The 25,459-nt window shown below is 35.9% G+C and overlaps 4 protein-coding genes across 5 annotated transcripts in view; all 4 read right to left on the reverse strand.

Moving 5' to 3' along the window:
- Positions 1-723: 723 nt before the first annotated feature.
- On the reverse strand, positions 724-5,217 carry LOC101898727 (uncharacterized). Its single transcript, XM_005186113.4, has 8 exons — positions 5,002-5,217; positions 4,781-4,932; positions 4,636-4,724; positions 3,066-4,441; positions 2,767-3,002; positions 1,446-1,651; positions 1,204-1,378; positions 724-1,142 (listed from the first exon to the last, which is right to left on the reverse strand). Exons 1-8 carry the CDS (start codon positions 5,064-5,066, stop codon positions 793-795), a joined length of 2,649 nt encoding a protein of 882 aa, XP_005186170.2. The 5' UTR covers positions 5,067-5,217; the 3' UTR covers positions 724-792.
- Positions 5,218-6,180: 963 nt separating this feature from the next.
- LOC101899873 (myrosinase 1-like) lies at positions 6,181-9,702 on the reverse strand. The gene is given in 7 exon segments (NM_001309018.1): positions 6,181-6,304; positions 6,775-6,878; positions 6,938-7,040; positions 8,354-8,688; positions 8,745-9,272; positions 9,324-9,606; positions 9,674-9,702. Coding segments are annotated over 7 exon segments (1,506 nt in total).
- A 2,205-nt stretch (positions 9,703-11,907) lies between these two features.
- On the reverse strand, positions 11,908-12,820 carry LOC109613155 (protein lifeguard 1-like). Its single transcript, XM_020037701.2, has 2 exons — positions 12,709-12,820; positions 11,908-12,652 (listed from the first exon to the last, which is right to left on the reverse strand). The coding sequence occupies exons 1-2, from the start codon at positions 12,734-12,736 to the stop codon at positions 11,949-11,951; spliced, it is 732 nt and encodes a 243-aa protein (XP_019893260.2). The 5' UTR covers positions 12,737-12,820; the 3' UTR covers positions 11,908-11,948.
- Positions 12,821-15,644: 2,824 nt separating this feature from the next.
- LOC101899543 (probable E3 ubiquitin-protein ligase HERC2) overlaps positions 15,645-25,459 on the reverse strand; it is a 43,235-nt gene continuing 33,420 nt past the window's right edge. The window contains exons 10-15 of one of the 2 annotated variants that reach the window (XM_059119111.1): positions 24,933-25,458; positions 24,384-24,867; positions 24,144-24,320; positions 23,657-24,060; positions 20,800-20,981; positions 15,645-15,991 (exon numbers count right to left, since the gene is read on the reverse strand). In XM_059119111.1, coding sequence (XP_058975094.1) covers positions 23,908-24,060; positions 24,144-24,320; positions 24,384-24,867; positions 24,933-25,458 — 1,340 coding nt within the window. In that variant the 3' untranslated portion in view covers positions 15,645-15,991; positions 20,800-20,981; positions 23,657-23,907. Of the gene's footprint in view, positions 15,992-20,557; positions 20,982-23,656; positions 24,061-24,143; positions 24,321-24,383; positions 24,868-24,932; position 25,459 lie in introns of those variants that run through there. The other variant, XM_011295325.3, reaches the window with a different exon arrangement.

A 25,459-nucleotide genomic window follows, 5' to 3' on the forward strand; every position in this document is an offset into this window, starting at 1 on the left:
AAATTCGACAACAGGTTACAGTCCGAATGAGTTGATTTTCGATTACAAGCCCACCGACTTAATACAAAACCGATTGTTAGCAGCTGTACAAGATGATGTACAAAACGAAGAAATTTCCATCAACGAAAAACGTATCATGGCCGCAGAAAACATCAAAAGCGAACGAGAACGATGGAAGAAAAGATTTGACAGCAAGCATTCGAATCCGAAATTGTATGTGGAAGGTGACTTGATCCTTATACAGAATGAACCACCAGCGACAGGTGAATCCCGGAAGTTAGAACCTAAATACAAAGGTCCATACATAATAGCACGAGTATTGGGCAACGACAGGTACCTGATAGAGGACATTCCTGGAATAAACATCACGAATAGGAAATTCTGTTCCGTATTCAGTTCCGACAAGTTGAAGAAATGGTGTGAATGTTCCCCCGAATTGGATGTTTCAAGCGAAGATGAAGCCGAGGACGACTTCAGGTCAGGAAAGGCCGAGTTGTCAAGTTAAAAGTAGTAGTAGATACCTTTTGTTGCATACATGTGAAAATATACGATTACATGCAACCCGGATACAACCCTGAATTTTTAAAATGTAACGAAGTTGAAGATACGAAGCCAACCTGACAAGGCGTACTAGTTTAAGCTCATATAATTGATTTTAATAAACGTTTGTGAATTCTTAATTTAATATAAAAACGGTCGTTGTATTTCATTTGAGTATACGGAAACCAACAGACTTCAATCGATCACTTGACACACATAATATGACACTCATCGTCGCAGGAATGCAACTATTTAAACGAGATCACCTGGTGATAATTGCGATTCACCCTCGGCCAAATAGATATGCATTGCTTTGAACAACAAAGCAATACCCAGATATTTTTTCTCTTTCATAGACCAAGATTTAGCAGGACCATAATAATCGCCACGCTTGCAATTTGTCAAATGTTGTAAGCTTAGAGCATCAATAATGGCCGCCTCTCGCGTATACGCTTCGGTGGGCACAATATTGTGGAAGACATGCAAACAAACAACACCATATCCATTGCCCCAAATATTTAGGATGCGATCCAGTTTCTTGCTATCCGATGATTTTTCGGGTGGTGATTTAAACATGTTCACATTTAGGGGTTGTTTTTTAACTGTAAATAGAAATGGTAGCGTCAATAAAACTGAGAAAAAACTAAAAGAAGAAACTCTTACTTGAAACTTTTTTGCCAGTTTTACTGCACATCTCTGCTGGAGCATCCTTGTTGTGCAGTCTAGCATGGGCTTTCATGGCATCGTAGAGATGTGAATAGGGTCTCGAGGTTTTCCCCTTGCCCACATAGAATATTGATTGCAGAAATCTTTGCCATACATCAAATTTTTGCATAAACTAAGGGAATCAATAAAAACAAATATATATTTTTGCCACAGACAGATAAAAAAATTTTACAACTTACCGCACTTTCTCCCGGCAAATTACACGAAATTCGGGGATCAATTAACATATAAATAAAACTCTGTTTTAAATGGCCCTCACGCATGCGTTTCTTATCCTGATTATTGACAAAATATTGCATTGATTGTGTTTCATATTTCATAAAATCTTGTATGCGCAGAAAAGCCTCCTCTGATTTGGTGGTTCTTTGTAGTTCAACAGAAAATTCTGCAATAGAAATGACAAGAAAATAGTTATTCTTTTTTCGTTAATTATATATTTTTACAAAACTATACGAACTTGATTTCTTTGAGTTTTGTAATGCGAATTTGTAAAGATTTCGCAAAGCCGTGAGATCAAATTTGCATAGGACAGTTTTCAATAGATAATTTTGGACACACATTTTGCCAAGAAAAAAAATGAATTAAAATATGAAATTTTTCAATTCAAATTAAAAGCAAAATAATTTTTCTTGGGAAATATACTCAACAAAAAAAGCACACCCCAACACAAGCAAAAAAAGAAAAATGGTTGGATTCCGAAAGACATGATGCTAAGTAGATGGCCTGTCTACTAATCAATACATTTTCATTGTCAGATTTATCTGTTTCCATATGAATTTGCCCAGCTGCTGGGCAGCCAGACAGATAAATCATCGTTAGAATTTGTACAAATAACTTGTTGTTGGGATTTGTTATTATTTTTTTTAATGGGAGGGAATTTTTTGGTTTTTATTTTTTTCTCTTTACCAAAAATAAACTTCAATAAATTTTGCTGAATAATTTAGTGGGCGGCCTGTGGATAATACACGAGGCTCTGTGTTATCCCAATGGTTACAAAAGCTATATCTCTCTCCCCCTCCATACATCCATAGTTCTTAAATGAAAATTCCTTAGAGGCTATGGAGGTGTGGATGGGGAAGGAAGAGAGCGAGAGGCAAGATTAGGAGGGCGGTTAAGAACTTTTGGTGGAAAAAAACTCATGGTTCCTGAAAGATTAAAATCCTAGGTGAAGTTGGTATTTGGAAAAAATATTTTTAAAAAATCCACGCCTATTTATAGTTTGAAAAAATATTTCCTACCCATGCCATGTTGATACTTAAAAAATATATTATTTTCAAAATCCCCGTCTCTTAATACTTTGAAGAAACATTTTTTTTAAATTTCCATGTCTATTGATCTTTTGGGAATGTTTTTTTGGAAAAAAATATCTTCTAAAAAAACCGCGCCTGAAAGTATGCATCGTTCATCGGCCACTAACAGCTACAATTTTTATTTTTCCAACATAAATTTGTGGGAACCGATAATCTTCGTTATCCCTGTCTCGACAAATAATTCACTTACTTGCTTCGTTTTCTTTCTGTCGCGTTTTGATCTCCTCCACCAATTCAGTTTTGCGCTTGTATTTCATTAAACGTTTCAAATATAAACGCTTTGTGGTTTTTGTAATGGGACCTGGAGGATCACCAAATATTGTTAATTCAGCTCTTAGGGTATCTGTCTCATAATCCAATGGCAGTGTTACATTTGTTGATTGCGATGTCATAGAGGTATTACCATCATGATGGGTTCGTGGTGTCCTAAGGGAAAGCAAAACAATTTAAAATCACATTTTCCAAAAAATTAATAATTTAATAACTCACTCTAAATTCCTTTGGTTCGCAACCTTATTGCCCACATTACTTAACAATCGCGTTTCATAAAACACCATGCCATTCTCATCGTCTGTGTGCACATACGCCTCGGCCATTTGCAGAAAATATTCATTGTTTTTCGGTGAATGTATGAAATTCGCTGACGTATTCTGTTCATCGGCTTTGGGGGCTTGTGGAGAAAAAACTTTAATTTCGGGTACTGTTTTATAACTACTATCTAAATCTGTATTGCCATCCTGTTGGGCTGATGGTGTTTTGGAGGTTACCTCAGCAATGACAATAGGTTCCTCAATGGAGTTTTCATGAACCGTTTCTAGTTTTGGTTCAACAAAAGATATTGTTTTTGATGGTTTAATAGGCATTTTTCCACTCGACTTTTCGTTTAAAGATTTTTGTTCCTGCGGCAATAGACGATATTGTGTTATTTCCATGTCGGACGATGATGATGACGATGTTGTGTTGCAGGCGCCACTGTCATTTTCAATCACTTTTGCATTATTATCCACGTGATTGTTTGCGGTAACTCCTATCCTTTCTTTAACCTCTGGCTTAACATAATTATTCTTTATTTCATCGATGGCCTCTAAGATATCATCGAAATTGGTTAGTATGGAATTACGTTCTCTGGATTTTTGTACTTTATCACGCCACGTTTGTATGATGGATACTTTGGACTTCTCATTGATTCTGGTACGTTGTGTTAATTCCATTAAATTTTCTTTGGTCAATGAGAATATATTTACGGCCTCCTCATATTCTTCTGGTTCAGGTGTGGTTCCTCGAATGTCTTGCATAGAAATTGATAATATATCGTTTTGCTCCTCTTCCTCCTCATCAGGTATTAAAATCTCTTCCGGACTATTTTCCACTTCCATTGGTGGTATATCAGGCTCTGCCTGTGGCGTAGGTTCCGGTTCAGGAAATTTAGGTTGAGGTTTATGCCTACGATGTGTAATATTTATATAGTAGGGTGAGGTAACATCATAATTATAATTAATACGATTTGGAGTATATTTTCCACAATCACCATCTTCCCTTCCATTTATAGTGTTGTGATGTTCATCTATCTCGGCTACCTTTAGTAGGTTTTTATTTATACACTGTGGCGGACTAGCATTTAGCTCCATTCTATGGGCGTTTGAACGAACCGGCGTTGATAGTTTATTCAGGGATTTTCTACTTAATGAATATTCAAATTTACTCTCCGACATAAGTATGGAGTTTGTGTGTTTCTTCTTGGCGTATTTATTCAGAAATATGTGATCTCGCATAATTTGTACTACCTCAAACTGGCACTCTTCAATGGCATATAAAACTGGAGTTTTGCGATCATCGTCGTAAACTTCCAATTCGGCACCATGTTGCTAAAAATAAACAAATGATAACATTTAAAAAAAATAGTTCTTATCTAATTTCCCAGCAATTTAAATATATGTTTAAGGGTATTGAAAACACAATCACTAATACAAACAGTTGGGTTTATCCTGCAGCCTTGAGAACAGCAACATATGTTCGCAGGGATTACCATATGTAAACAACACGTACAGTCAGTACTTACCAATAACAAACGCACAATTTCCACTTTACCATACATGGCGGCCACATGCAAGGGTGTCATGCCATCCTCACTTTTGCAGTTGGGATCAGCTAAAGAAATTCGCAATCAATTTATGTTCCATTTCCTCTACTCAATTAATACTCACCACCCATATCCAAAAACCTTTTTGTTATTTCAATGGCCAGTTTCTCATTTGACATGCCGCAGACATAATGTAGGGGGGCAATTCCCCGATCTTGAGGTACAAAACCGGGATCAATTACATCGGCATTACGATCGAGTACAAAATATATATCACTGTAATGAATACAATTTTTAATAGTTTAAAATGAATCAACGTTTTTGCACGTCAAGGATATAACCAACCCTTCGTTTTCATCTTCCAGAGCATCCAATAACATTAATGACAAATAATTTGTTCTTTGGTCCATGGTTACATATTAATACGAAGACACTTTACTACTTAATGATTGAAGTACACTTTAAATCTGTTTGTCCTTTATTTTGGATTGAGATTTGTGTTGTTGTTGTTTTGAAATTAGCTACACAAAAAGGACTCCCTTAATGTTTTGGCTTGCTATCGATCTGGTGTGTTATCGAATTATTTGCAAACACTGCACTATCGACATAAACACAATGTTGCCACACGACTTACTTTAAATTGCACTTGACCTGTGGCAACATTCCCTCAACGAAATCAGACAGTGGGCGTTTTAAGGAAAAATTAAGTTTACGCGAGGAAGGAGATGTATTGAGTTATATTTTTCCTTTTTTTTATCCATTTATCATTTCTTTATAAAAGAATTTCTTTGTAATTTGGGGATGCAGAGGTTTATTAAGGGCGCCAAATAGTTTGTCATCGTTTTGTCTTGTTATCGATTGTTTTCACAAACTCTGCTTTATCTACACTTGCAATTTTTATGTTCCACTTAGCAAGACGTAAACGTAAGGTGGAAAGAATAAATAGCTAGTTAAGAATAGAGTTGACAAACATTGATAAATATTACCATCGTTCTCCATTAATAAACAAATGTTGTTTTATAAAAACAACAATAATGGGATTAAGTCTGACGATTTTTGCAACAACAAAAAACTTTCTGTAGATAGAAGAATACTTCTAGTCACTCTTTGGATAAAAAGTAAAAGCAAAGGGAAGATAGTCTACAAGATCTCATGAAATTGTAGTCATCTATATTTAATTTAGAAACGGCTTTTATTACAGAAGACGTTCTCTAAATAAAAAGGTACCTATAGGGAATACCTGGTACAGAATTTTTTAGGTAGAAGACTTCTAGGGAAACCCCGTCTGGAAAAAATGTACATGCCTTATATTTACATACATATCACGCAACAAATTTATTTTCTTTCTTACCATACCTCTTCCAGAAACTGCAAGAATGTAAAAATGTTACTACGATAACTGATTTTCGTTTATGATACCAAAAAATTGCAAATTTAGTAGATTTTGTAGTTTCTGAAATATACCATTTATTAAATCCCATATATTTTGGTGGTTAGGTGCTTCACTTTTAATTTAAGCCTTAATTAAACATTTTCCGCTTGAATAGTTTTAGTTTTAATAACACCCTTATAATAACGTGCTGAATATTTGGCAATTCGATCTTTATTGACACTGCCGCTGTTCACGTAGTATAATCCAAATTTTTCTCTGAAAGAAAAAAAGTAAATGTTTAGTGGATCAAGGTATTTAAAGGAATGACGAATGTAAATATGACGTAAATGAACAGGAAGTTTAGAGTTTCTCGACTCATAGATATATTTTCAGATTGATTCTAATGAACTTAAAGCTTAATGATTTTTCTAATGGATCAACAAGTCATTCCATTGATTATATAAAGAGGTTTCCTAAGCGTTTTCAGGCGTGTATGTCTTGCAACCTGCATAGTGCATCTACACCAAATGCATTAAATAAGCCATTTTTTATCATCAGGTTTTCTGAGTCGAATATAAAAATTTATTTTTCATAAAAACAGCAAAAATTTTTTCTATTCAAAACAATTTTGAAATGCTTTTCTGCAAGACATTTTCTATGGAGAGAGATCCCTAAAAATAGCTCATAGAATGGGCTATCTCATATCATTAATATAATTTATATATATATATTTTTCCATTACTTACGTATAACCCTTTTGCCATTCAAAGTTATCAATTAAACTCCAGTGGGAGTAATGCGTTACATTGCATCCATCATTAATGGCATTTAAAACGGCCTGCAAATGAGCCTAAGAAGAAAATAATGAGAATGTAATACATTTTTACAAAACAAATATATCATTTTTACCTTCAAATAATCTATGCGTTCGATATCATCCAACTGTCCCTCGTCCGACCAGCCATTTTCAGTTATCATAACCTCAATGTTATTGAAACTTAAACGGATCCAACTGAAAGGGGAAAGGTTAAATGAAGCATCAGCAAGATAATTAACCAGAAACATAAGAATATAAAAAGAATTGAAGCTATAACGTAACAAATTTGACTTGAATATCATGACCAGGAATTGCTGAATTTTCCTTTATGATATCGGAAGAGTGCGTATAATGAAGCTTTTTTATACACTACACCACATAGTGGTAAGGATATTATGGCTTTGTGCATTTGTTTGTAAAATGGAGAAGGAAGCGAGATAGACCTTGTATCCTTGTGAACAAAATGCAGGTCGCATTTATTATCCGATTGGGATGAAATTTTCCAAACAATATTTGTTTGAGCCAAAGACGAACCCTACTGAAATTGGTGATAATCGGACCAGATTTAAATAGAGCTCCCATATAACTTTAACCGATTTCGGGTTGATTGTGCACCGAATGGCCAATATAAGTCCAATTGACCCGAATTTCGGTACATACTACACAAATTAGGATAAAATCTGTTCCGATACAGCTACAGCTCATACGATTTGGGGTTTTAAGTCCCTCACATGCGTAAAATGCACTCCACAAGAATGATATTTGGTATCGGACATCAGATACTGCTCGAAAATACCTCTGTCAAATTATATCGAGATCGGTTCAGATTAGGATATAGCTCCCACACATATCTTTATCCGATATTAGGTTTATTGTGCACCAAATGGCTAATATCAGCCCAAATGAAGTGAATATCGGGACGAACGTTTCCATTTCGTGCAACTCGGCTCCGATATATGTTTTTTTAATATAATCCTTCATTTTTTTAATATAATCCTTCTCCAAGTGATATCATGCACTCTACAGCAATGTTATTTGGTATAAAAGATTAAAATGTCTCCGTCAAATTAAGTTAAAAGCGATTCAGAATTGGACAGGCCCTAAAGCCAAATGTTGATAGGTGGTATGATCTACTTCAAATAATTTCTTTTGTTTCGGGAGTTCTACTAAATATGCATTGTGGTGCACAGCATCATATAGTCGGCCCCGCCCGACTTTTGCCTTTTCCTTACTGGTTTTAATTTATTGTTATGCTCACAACCCTCAATCATTTTCTGTCGATCAGACAGACATATACGTCAATCGATTTAGAAATTGCTTATCTGTTACAAATGTAAGAGCGCATAATGTCCCATACCAAAATAGGGTTTTACGTAGAAAGATGTGGTGTTACGTATCAAACTGAATATTTACATAACTCTTCCGGAACCTGCAAATTACTTCTAATTTGTACTACTTTTCCGATCAGTTATCGTAGTAACCATGTTTGGTTATTTAAAGTTACTTACTTTAGTAACCCCTCCAGACCTTGTGGTACACAATACAACCAGGATGATTTTGCTCTTTTCCATGTCGGATCCAAGGCATATTTTAAGCGTGAATCATAATCCCAAGATGGTTTTTTACCTCTAGGCGGTTCGGCAACATCAACATAACGTGAAGTATAATAATTTAAGCCCAGAAAATCTGCCGAGTGTTTTATTAGATTCTTGTCCTGTTCACTTAGAATTGGTAGACGTGAATATGTTCGGCCTTCTTTGCGGCTATTCTCGGCAATGTCATCGATTATAATTTGGGGATAGTTGCCCGTCTCACCAAATATGGGATAGGTCAACCAACCTAACTGGATGTGACAGATAAAAACGGAAGAATATTCAATTTCGATGCCGCCATACTTACCGAATACTGCATGGCCCGATCTATGAGAGTTGTGTTATTCGTTTTTGAAAAATAAAATCTCGAACTAATTGTTATGCCAATTTTACCCTGTTGTTTTTCGAAATAATCTCTCTTGTAGAGGCGATAGGTTTCGGCATGAGCCTTTAATGTTGTATCCATGCAAAGATAATCCGCAATACCCGAATCTTTGCCCATGGGTGGAAAATTTCCTTCACCATAACCGGGCATACAGTAGTCATAGGGTTCGTTAAAGGTAATCCACAGCTTAACACGATCGCCAAAGTTTTCAAATAAAATTTTCGCATAATCAAGGAAATATTTTATCAAAAGCAGATTTGTGAAGCCACCATACAAGTTCAATGCCTCGGGCAAGTCATAGTGGAACATTGTGACCATTGGTTCAATGCCATTGGCCAACAGTTTATCAATGACCATATTGTAATAATCAATGCCTTTTTGGTTTTTCGATGTGATGGAGCCGTCGGGTAGTATACGGGACCATGAAATGGAAAAACGATAGAAATTTACCTAAAACAAAGCAATCCATTACTGAGTAGCACAAATATGCACGGATTTTACCTTTAGTTCCTTTAAAGCTTCCAAATCCTTATCGAATAAATGATAAGAATCCGGTCCCACATCTGCTGTCGAATGGTCCACAATCATTTCGGGATGTTCATGGGTATATGTATCCCATATTGAGGGTCCTCTGCCATCAGCATTCCAACCACCCTCAATTTGATAGGCAGCTGTTGCCACGCCAAACTTAAAGGTAGAGGGAAAATATTTACTTCCCGGCTTGTGTTCCAAATGGCAGGATTTAGTCGCACTTTCTTGGCAAGACACAAAATGTAGAATCACACTGAGAAATATAAAAATACAATTTGAAATATTACTTCAGTAATTTGGAAAAACTATTTTGATTTTACCTTAAAATCCAGAATTTTAACCGCTCCATTTCGCTTGTCTTCAATGATGACTTAAAGAAACTAAAACCAAATCTTGTTGTACGGTCCGGCGGAAGCCCATAGTAATTAAACTCATACAACAATATTTGCATTCTTTTTGGAGTGAATATCAATCTCTTATGGCATGCATTGTTGTTATTGTTGAGGGGCGAAAATGATAAAAATATACAGCCTCAGGGGTTTGAATTACTACCAGAATTTGACGATTATTCTTACCAATTGATTTTGGAAAACCACAAGGACGACCAGGGGATAAATTTACGATAAATATATATCAGCTACGATAACCTCACACGATGTTTATAACCTAAACCACATACAGGGTGAAATAAAAAAACTGCAACAAACTCCATAATTTTTTAATTTCTTTTTTTTATTTTTATTGAAGAAATCAAAAACTGTCGGAAATAGCATCAAATTTTAGAATAACTTTAGATTTGTTCGTATTGGTCATCTTTGGCACGAATTATGGCCCTCAAATGACCAATAAAATCGTCACACGCTGCCCGAATGTTGCTCCGCGGTATTTTAACCCGTTCCCTGCGAAGCACTTGCTTGAGCTGTTCGACACTTTAGTATTTTTTAGTGACAACCTTGCTTTCGAAAATACTCCAGACACAATAGTCCAACGAATTGGTTTCCGTAGATTTTGGTGGTCATTGTGCGCTGGGAATGAAGCGAGGAACCTCAGTTTGTAACCATTCTTGGGTGGCGCGTGCTAAGTGCGATGGTGCTGAGTCCTGTTGGAATGTCCAAGGTCTGCGGCCAAAATGTTTGCGTACCCAAGGCTTTAATACACCCTCCAGAATATTTTCGCGACATTATTCGGCATTTATTCTGATACCACGGTTGATTAATACGAGCGGAGAGCGACCATCGTTGCACATTTTCAGTTGACCTCTTTGGCAAGTTAACTCGATCATTTTTGTTTGTTTACAAATTGCTGGACAACGAATGTATTCTCATCGGAGAAAACCAAATTCGGCAGTTCACAACTTTCGGTCAAGCGAATATATCTTTAGCTCTTTTGAGTCTATTTTCTTTCCGTTGCGGTGTAAGTTCTTGCACTTTTTGGAATTTCAATGGCTTTACCCCGAGCTCATTTTTCAATATTTGCGGAATGGAATGTTGCGATATGTTCAACTCACAAGCCATTTTTCGGCCACTGCGGCGCGGTTTTCGGTCAAGTCGCTTCATTACTTTTCGAACCATTTCTGCTGATGTCCTCCGTCCACTTCCTTGACGTATCACGGTAACGAGCGATGGTACGAGACACAAAAGAACGATAGCCACTTGTGGTTTTCCAGCCAAATATAAAGAAATCCCTCCATCACGCTTTAATTCCATCTCGAATAACTTTTTTTCTGGAAAATTCTCACCAAGATGCTTTTGCACACTTTTAAACAATATAATGAGGTGTCACTGGAATAAATTTAACAGCTGTCGGACGAGTGGCTTAGAAATGACAGCAGTCAGAGTTTGTTTGCAGTTTTTTCATCTCACCCTGTATATATGTTTCATCCGATTTGGCGTTTAAGTCCCTCACATTCGTAACATACATACAACAATAATGATATTTGGTACCAGATATCTTATAAAGTTCGGAAATACCTCTGCAAAATTTATCAAGATCGGTTCAGATTTGGATATGGCTCTCATATATATCTTTAATCCGATTTCAGGTTTATTGTACAAATAATGGCTAATATCAGCTCAAATAGAGTGAATTTCGGGACGTACGTTTCCATTTTGTGGAACTTGGCTCCGATATGTATTTTTTTTTTTTTTTTTTTGATATCACACACTCTTTAGTTATCTTATTTGGTATAAAAGATTAAAATATTTTCGTCAAATTTTGTGAAAATCGATTCAGAATTGGGTATGCCTCCATTTTTATATTAGTTCCCTCTGAAACCAATCTAAAACTGTTCTAAAGCCAAATGTTGATGCGTGGTATGATCTTCTTCAAATAAATTCTATTGTTACGGGAGCTCTACTAAATATGCATAGTCGTGTAGGGTATCATATAGTCGGCCCCGCCCGACTTTTTACATTTCCTTACTGGTTTTTCATTCTAATTGTCCACACATTTGAAGTCAATACCCACTAGCTGGGTTTTGCTGCTATCTTCTGTAATTATACAATGGTCACTTCCAATGGGTTTTTTCTGATAAAATTTGGAGAACTTAATCTTCTTATTTTTTAAATTAAATAAAAATATATTTATCTCTACCCATTAGTTATCGCTTCCCAACAAATGTAGTAAAAATAAAAATATTTGCACAATATCAATGTAAAGATTTAAAGCAGCAAAAACATAGTCTTCTGGACTAATCTCATAGGCATGTTTGCCGCCCATCATCAATTGGGTGTTATAGATGATGAAAATTGAATATAGAAACACGCCCAACGAACAATAGATCAGCATCATGACATGAGTGCGAAAGAAAAGCAGCAGCAATCCCAGCACCATAAGCACAATAATTGAAATCAATAGGACACCTCCGATCGCTGTATAATCACATTTTGTTTGCATTGCATACAGCGAAAGGGAAATGCTGATAAGAGCCGTTAAACCACCTGCCATCAGTATGACCTTTGTATCAAATCGACAGCAAATAACAGCTACTAAAAATGTTTGCGCCAGGGTAAAAAGTATCAGGCATATGTAATTGTAGGGCGAGATGCGTCGGTAGGCGTTGCACAATGACATGAATATTGCCAAAACTAAGATGATAACCAGTGCTACATACAGCGCAACAGGATGTTCTTGAATGAATTCATAAAATATATCCCAGGATATTAGAGCCCAGACCAGTCCCATGGTAGCGATTATCTGAGCCGTCAATATCAAATAGACTTTTTGAATGAATTTTCTTCGTATCGAATCATTTTCAAATTCTGTATATGGCTGATTGCCCTGTTCAATATCATGGTTAGCTTTAAAGATTAACAATGTGACTTTAGTTGCCTATAGGGATTTTTCAAAGGCTTACCAATGGCAGAACCTCCAGCTGATCTCATTTGGAGAATTGGGGGTTTTCTTTTATTTTCAATTATGACATGTGTATAAATAATGAAAAAGACCCTCTGTACAAAAAGTATTTGTAAATAAGTAAAACCTGTTTTTGTATGACGATACCACAGAGAACTCGATAGAAAAACAAAATGTTTGATGGCTATTATTACATTTTATCACAGAGTGAGATGAAAAAAACTGCAACCAACTTCAGACTGCTGTTATTTCCAAGCTACTCCTCCGATAGCTGTTAAAATTATGCCACTGACAGCTCATTATATTGTTTACAAGCGTACAAAAGCATTTGGGTGAGAATTTTCCCGAAAAAAAGATAGTCCTGATGGAATTCAAGCGTGATAGTGTGATTTCTTTATTTTTGGCTAGAAAACCACAAGTGGCTATCGTTACAGTACTCCAGCATTTAAATGTGAATAAATCTTTTGTGTCTTGTACCATCGCTCGTTACCGTGATACTGGTAGCGTAGTCCGACGTCAAGGAAGTGAACGGAAGAAAACAGCAACAACAGCAGAAATGGTTCGAAAAGTAAGGAAGCGTCTTGATCGAAACCCGCGTCGCAGTGGCCGTAAAGTGGCTTGTGAGCTGAAGATATCGCAATATTCCACTTGGCAAATATTGAAAAATTAGCTCTGGGTAAAGCCATTGAAATTACAAAGAAAATAGATTCAAAAGAGCTAAAGAGTTGCCTCGCTTGACCGAAAGTGGTGAACTGCCGAATTTGATTTTCTCCGATGAGACTACATTCGTTGTCCAGCAGTTTGTAAACAAACAAAATGCTTGTGGTCACTTGCCAAAGAGTTCAGCTGAAAAAGTGCACCTTCGGTTGGCCACCAGAACTCAAGCGCCATGGCCATGGTGATGGTGTGGGCCGCCATAACAGCCAATAGTCGCTCTCCGCTTGTATTTATCTACCGTGGCATCAGAATAAATGCCGAATATTTTCGCGAAAATATTCTGGAGGGTGTATTAAAGCATTGGGCACGTAAAAATTTTGGCCGTAGACCTTGGACATTCCAACAGGACTCAGCACCATCGCACTCAGCACGCGCCACCCAAGAATGGTTACAAAATGAGGGTCCTCGCTTCATTTCCAGCGCACAATGACCACCAAAATCTCCGTATACCAATCCGTTGGACTATTGTGTCTGGAGTATTTTAGAAAGCAAGGTTGGCACAAAAAAAAATATCAAAGTGTCGATCAACTCAAGGAAACGTTTCGCCAGGAATGGACCAAAATACCGCAGAGCAACATTCGGGCAGAGTGTGACGGTTTCATTGGCCGTTTGAAGGCCATAATTCATGCCAAAGGTGACCAATTCTAACAAATCTAAACTTATTCTAAAATTTGATGCTATTTCCGACATTTTTTGCTTTCGTTCAATAAATTAAAAAAAAATGTAAAAATTATGGCATTTGACTTTGTTGAAGTTTTTGTATCTCACCCTGTAAGTAACAATCAAGTCGAGCATTGAGCCAAACCCAATGTCAAATCCAAAGCAGCGAGGCAAGGGAAATGTTCAACATATATAAAAGTAAAGCGCGAAAATGTTGACTGAGAACACCACGAAGGTGCTCACTTCGTAACAAGTACTTTCTTCGTAGACTAATGAATTTATAGACTATGATTTATCAGGGTTGCGAACCAAACTATTGTCTAAAAAACTTTGGCGAGTATATTTTTCACATAACACTGAACCGGTCCCAGCGACCAGTAACCCTATTTCAAAAACCAAACCATGGTTCAAAAGTAGTGTGAACCACTAAACCGAACGAATCCAATTTGGTAAGTGGTTTGGACATTCTGATTGAGCCGGTCCACCTACACAACTTCCAAACACACATTTTTATTTCATGGGTTTTTGATAATATTAAAATTTTAGTTTTGAATGACTTCTGCATTTTCACTCAAACCCTTGGAACAACATAGGCGACATCTACTTATTCGATTTTTTCGATAATAAACGGTGAGATCATTCCGTTGTCTATATGCTCATTAGTCCATGTCTCAATTGTCAACATTTCACTCTGCAAACGCTTTCCTTTGCAGAGCAAAGACAAAGTTAAAGAATAGACAAATAAAGGTATAGACTAAAAAGTTTTAAAATTTTCCCTTCCGGCAGATGTCACTATTGTTGATCTTGGGCCAGTCAAGTCACTCGGGGCTAGTGAAGTCACTCGACTTCAAAAACAATTTATTCATTTTTCTGCTATTTAAGTTCTATATTTTTTTATATCACGACATATTTGGAAAATGTAAAAGTAAACAAAGTCACTGTTTCGTTTTTAATTGATAAATAATAGAGAATCACAAAAATATTCAATATTTTGTATTTTGACAGAATTGAGTGAGTTTACTGAACCTCTCCTACAGCATGAACGACATCTATTGAAGCACTTTTGTCAGAGATAACAGATGAGACAACTTTTTAGTCTATACCTAATTTGTCTATGGTTAAAGTTAACCATTGTTAACCAATTTTTCACTCATACGCTGGAACGACATAGACAATGTCTGCTAATCCTATTTTTCCGATGATAAGCGGTGAGAGCATTCCTTCGTCTTTATATTCATTAGTCTATGCTTGTGTCACTAAATATGGACGAAGGAAAGCTCTCACCGTTTATGATTGAAAAAAAAATTCGAATCTGAAGAAGACGTGCGTATCGTTTCAGAATATTGAGGGAAAATAATCAAGTCACTCAAATCAAAAAAAAAAAAAAATGTTAGAAATATTAACAATTATAAGTTGTTTATAAACTTAAAATAGTGTATTGGAATAGAAAAAACTATCCCCTTTATGATGAAAAAAATGTCAAGTTCCTGTCATAATTAATATCCATGTCTCTTTCTTATTTTTTTAAATATATATTTTTAATTTAAATATGCGTGTATGTATCTATGAAATTTAACAATATAATTGTAATTGATTTAAGATTAATTATTTTTTAGTATATATAAGAGAAAATGCAGGATTACTTATATGGATAATAGATAGGAATAAAGGATACAAAGTAAATTGCTTTTAAATAAATATATGTATATATGTACGCATGTATGCAATATGATGATGTCAGTCTTAAGGTAAAGCATTATTTCCAATGTAGAATAGAATTCAGTTATTTTCCATTTTGTTTGGGTGATTTGAAAGTAATAATCAAAGATAAATTCCACAAGTTTTTAGCATGGACGAAGGGATGAGTGTAACCGCTAAGAGCAAAAAACTTCAAATATTATTTTTAACTGAAAAAAAGAAGATTTGAAAAAATTATTTATTTTAGAAATTGTAATGAAATAACAATTTTTTTTAATTCTAATATATTTGCCAATTTGCTACTTTATATAGCCATAGTTAATTATGGTGTTATTCAAGTCTACTTACTATGATTTTAATGAAATTCACTACATCCTCTATTTTTTTTTTCTTAAATAAAACAAAAACTACATTTTATTTTTAACCATTTTTTTGTTTCTTTTGTGAATGTAACTCATTTGTTTTTATTTCTACATGGTAATATATATTAGGTAATTTCTTGTCATATATATATTTAATAATTAAAAATTATATGTTTTTGTTTTTATAATTGTATGTATGTTTTGGTTTTTTGCCTTTTAACACAGTAACGTCATCATAGATTATTGTATATTATGTTAAGTACTACATTATAGTATTGAGTATTTATGTAGGTGTTGCAATTTTGATCTCTAACTTTATGTCAGGTTAAATAGATTTTATTTCAGGATTAAACACAAAATTAAAGAATTCAAACATAAATAAATGAAAAGGCAGAAAAAAGCACAATTTTTTAAATAGGCATTTAAAATTTAGAAACAACATGACCAGTTATTGTATTTTGTAGAACATTATGCTATTCCACACAAAACTCAATTAAATACTGCTGGATATATTTTGTATAACATTTAAATTCAAATCTGAAAGAATTTACCTTCACTCAAATAAGCATCGTCTCTTCATAAGTATTAAATCAGAATCTGAGGCAAGGACAAAGGCAACACATAACAATAAAAAAATATATAAGATCAACCCGGCCGAACTTTGAATACCCTCTACCATTTGGAACGAATTTGGCAATTTAAAAAAAAAAAATAAATAAAATAAAACCGGTTAAAAAATTCTGGTAAAATCTTAAAAATACCGAATGTATCTTTTATAGTGGGGTCTATACGAAGACGTAGACCTGCATAGGCAAATTTTTCCATAAGCCATTACAATATTCCAATGGGAAACTTGAAAAAAAATTCTGTGAATAATGTAGCTAAAATCATCGAAATACCGAATATAGGGAGGTACAGTTATATCGGGACTATACGAAGATCTGGACCTGCATAGACAATTTTCTGTAGTATCCATTACGAACTTCAAATACTAAGTTTCTGTTGAAAAATGTCGCTAAAATCATCGAAATACCGAATATAGGGAGGTACCGTTATAAGGGGACTATACGAAGACGTGGACCTGAGCAGACAATTCTCTGTCATAGGCTGTAGTATCCACTACGAACTTCAAATACCAAATTTGGAACAATTCCCGTGAATAATGTCGCTAAAATCATCAAAATACCGAATATAGGGAGGTACCGTTATAAGGGGGCTATACGAAGACGTGGACCTGCACAGACAATTTTCTGTCATAGGCTGTAGTATCCATTACGAACTTCAAATACCAAATTTTAAACATTTCCGGAGAATAATGTCACCAAAATACCGAAAATAGGAATGTACCATTATATGGGGGGCTACACCAAAACATGGACCTGCACAGACAATTTTCTGTTATAGGCTGTAGTATCCATTACAAACTTCAAATACCAAATTTGACACGTTATCGGCGAATTATGTCGCTTAAATCACCAAAATAAAGAAAATTGGGAGGTACCATTATATGGGAGCAATACCAAAACGTGGACCTACATGGCTCATTTTCAATACCAAAAGTCCTGCAGAAATTACATACATTTGAGTAAAATTTTATTAACCTACTTCATTTTGTTCAGAAGCTAGAGTGATTTCCACAGACGGACGGACATCACTATACGACATAGAATTGTATGCAGGTTCCCTTCTTATACACCCGAGGAAGCGAAGGTCTTACCGGGGCGACAGCAAAATAAAATGCTACACTTACTTGGGTTTTTGTAAACACAATTATTTCAATCATCATCTGGTGGATAGGCAACCTCCACCCAGGCACGCAAGAAAATACCTTCATAATATAGAGAGGAGGTACAGAGGAATAAGAGAGAGAGCCTCTAGATAAACAGGCTTATCACGGTCACAAATGTCATGGATGAATACAGAGTGAATTCCGTAATCGGAGGTCACCTTGCTCCCTGAAGAGCGAGATGTGCCTCGACAAACCCAAGTTGTTGGGCTCCAATTGACAGCAGTGCCCAGAGCTCAGGTTCCCATGACACGCTGCACCTCATTAACTGGCCAGCCAAACCTACTCACCTAACTCCTGTATCGCTATGGTCCAAAACTAAACAGGCCGCTTCCTTTTTGAATTTGGAGTAAAAAGGCAAACCATAATTAAACCAAAAACAGCAGTAGGACAGCTACAATAACTAGTTTTCAAATTACTTCAAGGCGATACAAAACAAATTTTCAAGACTACCTCAGGAAGTCAATGCCAAAACCTCGTGACCAAGCTATAGGTAATCCAATGAAAGGGAAACATTGCTATCAAACATGCACTCTACGTGCAGGCATCAAAGCCCTCCTCCTAAAAGGAAATTGTTTTTTAGCCAATTATACCGCCCAGTTCGCAATGTAACAGCTGTTGAAAAAGAGACAGTCCATCACCAGTTTCAAATATGACCGGGAATACAAAGAAAATTGTCAAGACCATCTTAAAAATTCAATCACAAAATCTTGTGACCTGGGCGTAGGAACCCAAACCGCTCAGGCAGTAAAGCCCTTCCTCTTGAAGGTTATGATTTGTCAGTCACTTTCCATTCCCCCAGTTCCCTATATAACTTGCTCTCGGAAAAGAGGCTAAAAATAGACCAAAATTGCCAAGACCGCCTCAGGGACAGGGAATCACCAGAAAACCCAACCCTTTTTAGGCAGCAAAGCCCTTCCCATTGAAGGTAATGACCTTTCAGCAACTAATTCCCCCAGTTCCCAATGTAACAGCTCATGAAAATAGGTTAAAATGGACGAGAAAATAGACCCAACCCTTTTAGGCAGCAAAGCCTTTCCCACTGAAGGTAATGATCTTTCGGTAACTTATTCCCCCAGTTCCCAATGTAACAGCTGATAAAAATAGGCTAAAAGACAGCCTCAGGGACAGGAAAAAAACACATGTGATCTCTGTAAATAGCCAATGATCTTTCGGTAACTTATTCCCCCAGTTCCCAATGTAACAGCTGATAAAAATAGGCTAAAAGACAGCCTCAGGGACAGGAAAAAAACACATGTGATCTCTGTAAATAGCCTTAGATGCAAACATTTTCAAACTCACTCCCAAATTCTCTTGACCAGGGTGCAGGAAACCCAACCCGTTCAGGCTGCAAAGCCCTTCCCCTCAAAGTAAAAAAGTAATGATCTCTTAGCCACTTTTTCTCCCAGTTCCCAATGTAACAGATCTTGGAAAAGATGCGAAAATAGACGAAGATTGCCAAGATAGCCTCAGGGCAGGGAAACAGCAGTGATCTCTGTAAGTAGCCTTAGCCTTTTTAGCAGCGTTTTCAACAGTCAAAATTCCAGACAAAATGCAGTTGTCATTTAAGAATCGACCTTCAGTCATTAAATCCAAAACTTTACATGAGAAGTTGGGCCATTGTATCAAACCGCATGCGAAGAACCTGTAAGTCCTACAGAGTAACAGGTGTTTAAAAATTCAGAAACCATTTTATTTTGTCATTATCCAGTTTTGAAAGCTATTCCGGACAGTTAGTTGTATAGAACTGAATTGATGGGTAATAGATTTCTCTTAATTAAAAAAGCTAATATTCAATATCCCACCAGATGGGATTTTCTAGGGCCGTGCTTAATAATTTCCGTTAAGGATTACAAAATTAAAATGATGTGTAATAACTAAAATGATTTCAAAATTATATAAATTATATGAATGTGTCAAGCTATTCGGTGCATTTGTAAGCTAAAAAAAATGTATATTTTAATTATTAAAACATTTTGATTTGATCAAACTGAAGATTCTAAAATTAAACCCTGGCCAAATGTCATAAGTGATTCAAATCCAATTTTAATAATGTAGCTGTTAGTCCATTTTTTTCTCATAGAGAAAATACATTTTATGAAAAATCTAATTATTCTTTATTATGTAATAAAATCAATAGTATATTGAGTATGAGAAGACATGCTTACCAATGACATTTGAATTAGAAAATAAAAACAAAACCAAAATATTATAAATTAAAAAAAGGGGATTCATTATAATGACTCTTCTATTACATTATGTATATTCGAAATAAAATATTAAAAACAAAATTCACAAATTATTATATTAACTAAGGAAATAAAAGACTAAAACTAATGTAGCGATAAATTATTACTTAAAAACAACGACAATTCACACATGACAACTAAAACTAATGTAAAGTAGTATTTAAATTAACTTGATCATAATTGGTGTAACTAACAATAAAAGAGAGATATATAGAATTATTTTGAAGGGGAGGAAAAGAAAATTTGAGGAAAATAATACCAAATCAGGAAAAAAATTCAATACTTATATAAATTTGTTTTTGTAAATTCAGTTTTATTTTCGTAACCAATTCATGTGTGTATATAAATAGATACAGGAAAATAGTTTTTGTTTATATAAAGGAGCTTTGTTAATAATTTATTCAATGGAAAGACATAATGTATGTATGTTTGTATGTAGTTCGATTTGTCTATGTGTAATACTAGGGTAGAAAAAATAAATAGTTGTTTTTTTGTTTTGTTTTGTTTGTTATATATTATATATTAAGGAAAAGAATCAAAGAATACTAGAAACGTTTATATTAGAAAGCTCAACAGCTATATGTACGGCTCTCTAAAAAGCAAAAAATATAGAAGCAAACCTTTTTTTCTTTTTAAATTCAATTTTGGTTTTCAAACATTGCTGTTTTGTATGTGTGGGTGTGTTGGTGTGTTTTTTCGTGATTAATCGAGAATATACGGGAATTTGTGAAGTTTCCTATAATTTTTGTTGTTGTTTTGTATTTTGTATTCATCAGTTTGTTATTGCAACTTCTAAGCGGTGCTGAAATGAGAAAGTAAGATTTTTAATATTTTGTAAACATTTTGTGGAACTAAATAAAATGTTATATAGATTATAATCTACCACAACTAGAATAGAATGTAATCCTAAAATCGGAAGAATCTATATATGGGAGCTATATTTAACTGTGAACGGATTTCGTAAAAATTTGTCAAGGATATTTCTCGGCTCTATCTGATATCTTCTACCGGAAATCATTCTTATGGAGTGCATATATAACGGATGTGGGAGACTTAAATAGGAAATCAAATGAAACCTATATACGGCTGTTATAGCTATATCTGAACCGATTTTCCCCAAATTTAACACACTTTCATATGATCGTAAATTCGATCGTATGTTCTTAAATTGATCAAGTTTTGAAATATATTGCGCATTTGGTGGACAATTAAACTAAAATCGGGCAAATATGTATATGGGACCTATATCTAAATCTGGCCCAATTTGAAAAGCGTTCGTTCTTGAGTCAAAAAAAAAAATGATTTCTGCAACAATTTTTCTTTATCGGACAATAATAGGATCTGTACTATTCTCGCAAAAATACATGGACGGATCGACTTAGAAAGTGATTCCATGGTGATAAATCATTTAAATGAACTATGGGTCGATCTCGTATTCTTTTGCCTGTTACAGGCAGTTATTTTATAAATAACGCATGAGCCATTCATTCTACTTTACCTTCAAATGGCCATAGCAGAATGAATGTGCTACACCTTTTTTACAGAACTATTTGAATTCACAATTTTAACCAATTTTTTCAAAAGAAGTTTAAAAATCCCCTTACAATAGAATGGCAATGACACTTTACACCACAAGGTGGTCAGGGTATTATGACTTTGTGCATTTGTTTGTAACAGGCAAAAGGAAACGAGATAGACCCATAGGTTCTTTTGATGACCTGCATAGAATCACATTTTGAGTCTATTTATGCATGTCGGTTCGTCCGTCAGTCTGTCCATGTGTTTTTGTAAACAAAGTACAGGTCGCATTTATTGTCCGATCCAGATGAAATTTTAGAAAAATCATTTGTTTCGCCCAAGAGCGAAACTCATTGAAATTGGAGATAATCGGTCAAAATTTAGATATAGCTACATTTTATTGTGCACCAAACGTGTAATGTCAGGCCAAATGGTATGGAATTTTGCACATACGACCAAATTGGGTCTAAAAATAAGTAAGCCAAATTTGATCGAAATCGGTTCAGATATAGCTACAGCTCCCATATATATTGTTCATACGATTTGTTATTTTTGTCCTTCGCAGCCGCAATATGCAGTCTGTCATAACGATATTTGGAGAAATATATCAAATTCAGCTCAGAAATAGCTTTGCTACATTTTATCGATATCGGTTTAGATTTGGATATATATAGGGTGAGATGAAAAAACTGCAACAAACTTCAGACTGCTGTCATTTCCAAGCCACTCATCCGACCGTTGTTAAAATTATTTCAGTGACAGCTCATTATATTGTTAACAAGCGTACAAAAGCATTTTAGTGAGAATTTTCCAGAAAAAAAGTTATTGGTGATGGAATTAAAGCGTGATAGTGTGATTTCTTTATATTTGGTTGGAGAACCACAAGTGGCTATCGTTAGAGCACTCCAGCATTTAAATGTGAATACATCTTTTGTGTCTCATACCATCGCTCATTACCGCGAAACTGGTAGCGAAGCCTGACGTCAAGGAAGTGGACGGAGGAAAACATCAACATCAGCAGAAATGGTCCGAAAAGTAAAGATGCGACTTGATCGAAACTGGCTCGTGAGCTGAACTTATCGCAATATTCCATTCGGCAAATATTAAAAAATGAACTCGGGGTAAAGCCATTGAAATTTCAAAAAGTGCAAGAACTTACACCGCAACAGAAAGAAAATAGACTCAAAAGACCTAAAGAGTTGCTTCGCTTGGCCGATAGTGGTGAACTGCCGAATTTGGTTTTCTCCGATGAGAAAACATTCGTTGTCCAGCAGTTTATAAACAAATGATCGTGTCAAATGATCTTGCCAAAGAGGTCAGCTGAAAATGTGCACCTTCAGTTGGCCACCAGAACTCAAGCGCCGGCCATGGCGATGGTGTGGGCCGTCAGAACAGCAGATGGTCGCTCTCCGCAAGCATTAATCGACCGCGGCATCAGAATAAATGCCGAATATTATCTGGAGGGTGTATTAAAGCCTTGGGCACGCAAACATTTTGGCTACAGACCTTGGACATTCCAACAGGACTTAGCACCATTGCACTGGTTACAAAAAGAGGTTCCTCGCTTCGTTTCCAGCACACAATGGCCACCAAAATCTCCGTATACCAATCCGTTGGACTATTGTGTCTGGAGTATTTTGGAAAGCATGTCAAAATACCAAAGTGTCGATCATCTCATGCAAGCACTTCGCCGTGAATGGGCCAAAATACCGCAGAGCAACATTCGGGCAGCGTGTGACGGCTTCATTGGCCGTTTGAAGGCCATAATTCGTGTCAAAGATGACCAATTCGAACAAATCTAAACTTATCCTAAAATTTGATGCTATTTCCGAGATTTGTTGCTTTCATTCAATAAAATTTGAAAAAAAAAATGTAAAAATTATGGCGTTTGACTTTGTTGCAGTTTTTTATCTCACCCTGTGGATATTATAAATTATAATATGCATATTATATACTTACCAATTTATATAGTAATTTTTGCTTGTACAATTGTTTTTTTGTGTGTGGGTGTCATATAAACGACCAAATTTTTAGTATTTTTTTGTTTTGTTAATAAACAACTAATTGTTGCATTTGGTTTGTTGTTGCTCTTAATTTCAAAAATTGTCCATGTTTGATGTACGAATTAAGCTGTCTTTGTGAATTCCTTGCACTTAGATGGCATTGTCTTGTACTTCCTCTGCTTCGACGACGAAAATGTTGAGCTCATTTTAGGCATCATGACTTGCTACAGATTCTAAATCACTATTATCTTCGCTGCCGGTTGCTTCGGTGGGATCGCCCATAGCAACACGGGCATATTCATCGGTATCAATACTTTTGCAAAAATGTATGGCATATTTGAGTTTTTCCATTAGAACGGCCTGAAATCACACAACCGAAACAAAATCGATGTTTTTTTAGAAATTCTTAATCACAAAATGTTATTCCAAAAATGTCCACTTACTTTGCACGAATACCGAGGCATTTTCAATAAAAAGAAGCAGGTATATGATTCGGGCAGAAAGTGATCGGGCGGATTTTTCTCCAAAACTTGTAGAACAAAGTCACGTCCTCGAAAATCGGCAATGGTTCGCGGCAAACGTGTACGACCCCACACAAAACGTAAGAATAGCGAACGTTCCTGTTGCATAAAAAAGAATATGATGAAGAATGCAAAAAAAAATCAAATATTTTAAACTCGTACCTGATTTGAAAATTCCTCCATGACTTCCCAGAACCATTGTACCAAATCCGAATTGGGATCAAATCCTTTGTATGTGGCCACCGATTTCAACAGACCCAATGGGATATCGGGCGATCCACAAACCATGGCTTGAAGTTCAGCTGCCGAAAACAATGAGAGTAGAGGGACGGGAATTACTTTGGACATGCCATCACGTACGGCCTTAACTTGTTCATCGAATTCGTGCAAGCGGAAATTCAAAGCCAACCGTACATATTCATGGCGATTTTGTGGTGTAATGCGTGTATAGCGTGTGGACAGTGGCACTTCGTGTCCCTTGGCCGATGACGTGGAAAAGGGCAGTTCTAGGGTACTAAACACCTTGGGATCATCGTCCATGTTGCGTATGCACAATAGGCCGGCTACATAATCACGATCCACCTCGGTTAGATCTGATGGTCGTAATTGTTCACCGGCCAATTGGCGCCAAACTGGTTCAGCAAGGCTGTTAACAAAATCAGAAAATAGGTTAAAATAATTTTCCCTCTGCAAAACAAAAAGGAAACTTACTTCAAACTAAGCGGCGAACCCGTTCTCACAGCAATACCCATAAGAACACCCAAAAATCGGAACATATTCATTTGCAGCACCGATGTGAGTGTGGGATCTAACAAAAAGCAATCGCGATTTGCCCCAGCCTCACCACGGCCATTTGGGGTGCCTATCAAAAGCGGTACGCTGCCATTTTGCAATTCATCACACATTTCAGCAATCGATTCACTATAACCACCGCCACAATCATCTACCGATTCGCCCACAAATTTCACTTTCCAAACACGATGCGGCAATGACAATGCCTCCTGCGTCAGCAGAGGTAATTTTTGTACCATTTGACCAAAAACACTTTTCATGCCATCCACACCGGCCAAACCATTCGCCGATTTATTGCGGGATCGTTTCACCTGTATGCGATTTAGCTCTATCACCGGTCCATGTTGCTTATCTCTTACCATGGTGGTCTGTATGACTTTGCGGAAGGCCGCCTCTTTTATGGTGTACACCAAAACATCTTTTAAAGCTCCCAGGCTTAGTTCACC

This window comes from Musca domestica, unplaced genomic scaffold (assembly GCF_030504385.1).
Source record: "Musca domestica strain aabys unplaced genomic scaffold, Musca_domestica.polishedcontigs.V.1.1 14, whole genome shotgun sequence".
Taxonomy (NCBI): Eukaryota; Metazoa; Arthropoda; class Insecta; order Diptera; family Muscidae; genus Musca; species Musca domestica.

Coding starts and splice junctions, on each gene's coding strand:
- LOC101898727 (XM_005186113.4), bottom strand. CDS start 5,066: ATGGACCAAAGAACAAATTATTTGTCATTAATGTTATTGGATGCTCTG. Junction 4,933..5,001: donor CTGGAAGATGAAAACGAAGG/GTTGGTTATATC, acceptor TATTCATTACAG/TGATATATATTTTGTACTCG. Junction 1,379..1,445: donor ATTTGCCGGGAGAAAGTGCG/GTAAGTTGTAAA, acceptor TGATTCCCTTAG/TTTATGCAAAAATTTGATGT.
- LOC109613155 (XM_020037701.2), bottom strand. CDS start 12,736: ATGAGATCAGCTGGAGGTTCTGCCATTG. Junction 12,653..12,708: donor AGCTGGAGGTTCTGCCATTG/GTAAGCCTTTGA, acceptor TAATCTTTAAAG/CTAACCATGATATTGAACAG.